The 5,580-nt window shown below is 50.2% G+C and overlaps 1 protein-coding gene across 1 annotated transcript in view; it reads left to right on the forward strand.

The window, feature by feature from the left end:
• NLRP12 (NLR family pyrin domain containing 12) overlaps positions 1 to 2,762 on the forward strand; it is a 38,734-nt gene extending 35,972 nt beyond the window's left edge. Inside the window, exons 8-9 of the mRNA XM_013007987.2 lie at positions 879 to 1,049; positions 2,675 to 2,762. Coding sequence (XP_012863441.2) covers positions 879 to 1,049; positions 2,675 to 2,762 — 259 coding nt within the window. The remainder of the gene's footprint in view (positions 1 to 878; positions 1,050 to 2,674) is intronic.
• Positions 2,763 to 5,580: the final 2,818 nt, after the last annotated feature.

The following is a 5,580-nucleotide window of genomic DNA, read 5'->3' on the forward strand; positions in this document are numbered from 1 at the left end:
AAGTCTGCCATATATTTGGGGGAGACGGCTTGAGAGAAATCCTTCTGTTTCCCATAGGGGAGAGAGAGGCTAACCCACAGGAAGTTCACCCAACAGCATAATTTCCAGAGAGACAAAGACCACCTGAGCGAGCAGGAGAACAAGAGCCCTTCCTTAGACAGGGCACCTTGAATCTGAACTCCGGTCTCCCCGCAGCCGGACCACAGTGGCCACTGTCACGTCTGTTTGTTCGGATTCACTCACTCAGTGCCATTGGGTTGATTCTGACTCAGTGATTCTGCAGCACAGAGAAGCCCCCTCCCATACACACACTCACACACAGTGGGTCTCTGAGACTGTACATCTTTATATCCCGTTTCCCCGAAAGTAAGACAAACCCCGAAAATAAGACCTACTTAGTTTTGCCTCTCATTGAAATATAAGGCACCCCCCCAAAAAAAAACAAGGCCCCCCGAAGCTACCGTAACTCTGGACTTCAGCAGCGGGCACCACCGCACAGCTCACTGTTGGCCACAGCAGAGCCGGATCAGACAGGAAGTGTGAGGTCTCTTTTAACTAAACAATAAATGTGTACCATATACCTTTTCTTGGAAAAATAAGACATCCCCTGAAAATAAGACCTAGTGTATCTTTGGGAGCAAAAATTAATAAGACACGGTCTTATTTTCGGGGAAACAGGGTAGGAGCAGAGAGCCTTGTCTTCCTCCTTTGGAGCTGGTGGTTTTGAACAGCTGACCTTGCGGTGAGCAACCCAAGGCGTAACCAACCGGCTCTGGCGCTTGGGCTCTTTAAGACAAGCTGGAGGCTGATTCTCCTTGAGAAGAGAGGCTTCCCCAAGCCAGGGCTGGGCTGCTTCACCCGCGCCTCGCCTTCCACAGGGTGGACAGCTGTGGGCTCACAGCTCAAGCGGGTGAAGACCTGTCTTCCGCCCTGGCAGCCAACCAGACGCTCACCGAGCTCTACCTCACCAACAACGCCCTGAGGGACGCCGGCGTCCAGCTGCTGTGCCACAGGCTGAGCCACCCGGGCTGCAAGCTTCGCGTCCTGTGGTGAGAAGGTTCCTGGTTCACACACACACACACACACACACACCACCACCCGGGTGATACTTTCCACAGTTCACCAGCACCACAGTTCACATGCGTCTATGGTAGTGACCCCACAGTTCAAACGCTTTGACAGCAAAGACCCTACTAGACTGAGGGAAACTGCACTGGGAGGTGTCCCAGGCTGAATGCTAACACGAGCCAGCCTCCTCTATGTCCCTGAGAGCAGGTGGTGGCTTTGAACCACAGACTTGTCAGTTCGCACATGAGTGCTTCGCCACCAGACCTCCTTCCCCATTCCACCAAGGAGCAAACGTGCCAGAATCATGGCAATTACGTTGATTCTGACTCCTGGCAGTTGAATAGATTCTGAACTACGGAAAAGGTCTGTAGTTCAAATCCACGAGCTGTTCCCTGGGAGAGGCGGCTTTCTACTCCCACCACCAGTTAGTCTCAGAGCCCCCCAGGAGTCATTCTACCTTGCCCTATAGGGTTGTTATGAGGTCAAATGGGCTGGAGATTGGAGATTTGAGAGAGCCCTGTGGGACTCTGAGGCTGTAAGCCTTTGTGGGACCATAAAGCCTCATCTTTCTCCCTGGGACCAGACGTGGGTTTCAATGGAGGGCTATGTATTCAGTGAAGAGCTGAGTGCTTAGCAACTGTTGCAACACCACGGCTCATTTTAGACAGGAACCAAAACTCGGGAAGGACGGAGAGCTCCTCGCCTTTTCTGCAGTAGCTGAAGCAGGGGGGCCATCCCAGAGCAAGTAGATAAAGCAAGCCTGAGAAGGGTGGGTTGAGTGTGGAAACTGAGGGCTGGGGACCAGTGGGGAGGTGACACTGAACTTGGGGCTGGGAGGCTCAAAGCAGTCCTGAGCAGGAGGGGCAGTTAATCGGGGAGCTCTAGGGTGGGTTTGCGGTCTTCTTTGGTAAGCTCTTGCATAACGCCCAGCTGTCTAGGGTCAGCACCTATTGTAATCATTATGTACTGGGCTGCCGAAGGTCAGGAGTTTGAAACCACAGGCAGGTTGCTGTGTGGGAAAAGGCCAAGGTTTCTTCCCATCATCAGGATCAGAAACTCGTGGTGGACAGCAATACCCTGTTCTATCGTCTAGCTGTGAGCTGGCATCCAGTCCATGGGAGTGAGCTTGGGACTCATTTCCTTTTTAATCTAAGGTCACGTGAATCAGAATCAACTCAAAGGCATTGAGTTTGGTGGTCTTGATAACTTAGGGGTCCTCAAGGAATACCCATAAAACCCATGGCCTTGGAGCTGATTCTGAACCCTGCCGAGCCTGCGGGACAGAGCAGATCTGCCTCTAGGGTTTTCCCTGGCTGCAGTTTACTGAAGCAGATGGCTCTTCGTCTGTCACCTAGGGTACAGCTGGTGGGTTCTGGCCACCGACCTTTAATTAGCAACAGGCTACTTAACTACGGGCCGCGGGTGGTCTGGGAGTGGGACCCCTCCCTCAAAGTCCCTATGAATGGACATCCACTCAGTGGCAGTGACTTTCCATTGAGGGTTGATTCACTGGAGGAGGATGGAATCACATTACAATGTTGGCTGGGAAGAACAGCCCCAGATGGGAAGCTGAATGGCAATGCCCTTTCCCTTGCTGTGCCCGCAGGTTGTTTGGGATGGATCTGAATAGAAAGACGCACAGAGCACTGGCCATGCTTCGAGTGAAGAAACCCGACTTAGACATTGGCTGCTAAGCAGCTCTATCTGCCGGTACCTTTCTGGCTTCCCTTGCAGGACAGAACGGCGGGGGCTGGAGTGCTCCTGGTCCTGAGCCCATTGTGATCACTCCTGATCACCAATCAGGTGTTATGGAGTCAACTCCCCACTCCTGATCACCCCTACACCACTGGCTTTTGTCAGAAGTGGAACGAGGCTGCATTCCCAAGGGGGCTCAGAAGACTCAACCTTTAAAGTTCCACTCAACCATGGTGCCCTTCTCCGAGAATTGTGACCAGTCATAAAAGGCCAACCCACCAGACAGGTTGCCCTCCATTGGGTTCACTCATGCCAACCCTGCCAGCAGACCTGCCCACACGGCATATCCAAGGTCGGATGCAGGAGCAGGGAGGGAGCACTAGAATGGATTGTGATGATGCACGTACACAACTCTTTATAAAAGCGATTGAACTGCGGAAGTGTATGATGTGATTACACCCAAAAAACTACAAAAAGCAAACAAAACTTGACCCAAGAATTGTTGCTTAGGCAGCAATTATATGATGTGGTGGAATAACTTGGAGGCTCTATCAGTCGTGCTTGTGCAACACGTAACGCACAATCAATGGCACTGAATGATACATGCAGAAGGGTGGGCCTGAGGACGTCTCATTAGTATATTTGTCTCCACTGGGGGAAAAATAACTACATGAAAAACGAGTACAAGAATATTCTGGACTGGGATGTGATAACGGTCCAACTCTTCTTGATGTGATACAATGATTGCACTGTAGGACATGTGGACGAAGTGCTATTAAAACATTGATTCCGTTGTGCTTTGAGAGATGACATCTGGCTTGCTCTCTGTTCTCGAACCATCAGACCATGTGCGATCACTGTTATCTGAATTAACAGTTAAAAGCAACCCAGAACCCAGTACTTTGATGGTGCCTGCAAGCAACAATAAACATGAAGAAAATCTGAATCTGGACATGACTGTTATGAAACTATTAAAAAATTGACAGCTCCTTGAAATCTAGTAGTGTCTTCCCTGAGTCCTGAGGGGATTGGGGTTACTAGGTCTCCCCTATTCTTTTCGAAGGGTTTCCAAATACCATTGATTCAGCAGCTGTGGGAATGAACTAGACCCCCAGCACAGCTCCCTTTACTGCACAGGTAGACCCCTTCCACTGACCTGAAGGCCACGAGGACTCAGGTTGATCCTCAGGTGCTCAGATGGCCAGGCCTGCCCCCCCAAACTTGACTTACCAGCGACTTCAGGAGACCTATTTGTTCTCACACATGGATGCTGGCCTCAAGATCCCTTGTCACTTCTGAGACTGACTTGAAGGATTCATTGGCCGGAAGTGCTATCTTAGCTGTTCAGGGACACAAATGAAGGTACATTGGGAAAGTGTTGCTACTCTTTCATCACCAGGATGACTAAACTCCCGTCCTATAACCAGGACGCCAAACCATTGAGAACAGTGAGCCCCACCTGTGGGAAACTAGCAGTCATTCCCACCGATTCTCCCCTAACAGCTGTGCTGCCTTAAAGTGAGCAGTTAACTGTCTCCCTGCAGAGGCAGATCTTCCCTGATTATCTCCTCCCACTGCGGCACCCATCCCCTTATACCTTCCCCCAATACAGGTATTAGGTTTCCTTGCCTATGAGCCCAAGGACTTTACGGTAATTAACCACCCCACCTTGTGACACATTTAACTATTGAAAATGTGTCTTATAGCTACCTGCAAATAACCCAAAAGGACCTCTCATCCTCTCCCTGCCACCTCTCCCTCCTGGACCTAGTGGGGTTGAGGTGAGCATGCTACCATAACATGTGCCTGACTCCACTTTATTCCCTCTCCTCTTTCATTCCTTTTACATATTCAATTGTGCCTGCTGGGGTGTGGATTTGTTAGGGGCTGGCTACCCTGACAGGGTCAGGTTACCTCAAAACCCTGTTGGAGGGGAGAGGGGGGTGCAGCAACTCTATAGTCCACCCTAGTGGCTGTTAAGATAACACTAAAAGGTCTTTGGGAACCATGCTGCCTGGCCACGTAGTCACTTTATAGAAAAGTTGGATAAGTGGGAGATCCCAATTGCACAATAGTGAGTCCTAAAAACCGCTGAGCACCCAGCTGATGCAGGTCAAGCATTGGGCTAATGCAGGCTCAGGCACTTCCAGCCACACCTGAGTGTCTTGAGGAGCCGATCAAGCCAATAGGGGTAGTTTTATCCTGGCCAATTAGGTCCCTGAGTGGGTTTTGGTTCTTGATGGAAAGAACTGGAAAATGTCACTTGTGTAGAGAACTTTCCCAGGGTCAACAATCTAGACTGGAAGGCCTTTAAAGAAGATACATTTTTGAAGAATCACATAGGATGACTTAAGTCACTTTTATGGGGGAAGGGGGTCCTAACACCATGTTTCTTACACAAGAAAGTCAGACTATCCTGTGTTTCTTGGAAAGGTGGGTTTTTATTTTAAACTAAAATGTATTTGTAGCACAAATTATTCAGGTTAATAGAATGTTGCATTAACAGAATGACTAGCAGACCCTGGAGTTAGGGTTCGTTGTCCAGGGCACTGGGGAAGCATCTTTGGAAGGCGACCTCACCACAGGGATGGTGTCTTGTCTTCTGTTGGGAGGCAGCACACACCATCAGCACGCCATCCCAAGAACACTTTCCAGGAAGCCACCACAGGAGTGCCTGCCACTGGATGAGCAATGTCAACCTTGGTCCGGGTGGTGGGGAAGCTGGATAGAAAGGTCAGACTGGAAGAAGCACACCAGCCTATGCGACCACGAGGTGTCGAAGGGATCAGGTGTAAGGCATCATCAGAACAAAAAATC

This window comes from Echinops telfairi, unplaced genomic scaffold (assembly GCF_000313985.2).
Source record: "Echinops telfairi isolate 266 unplaced genomic scaffold, ASM31398v2 ScPeMD7_655;HRSCAF=1070, whole genome shotgun sequence".
Lineage (NCBI taxonomy): Eukaryota > Metazoa > Chordata > Mammalia > Afrosoricida > Tenrecidae > Echinops > Echinops telfairi.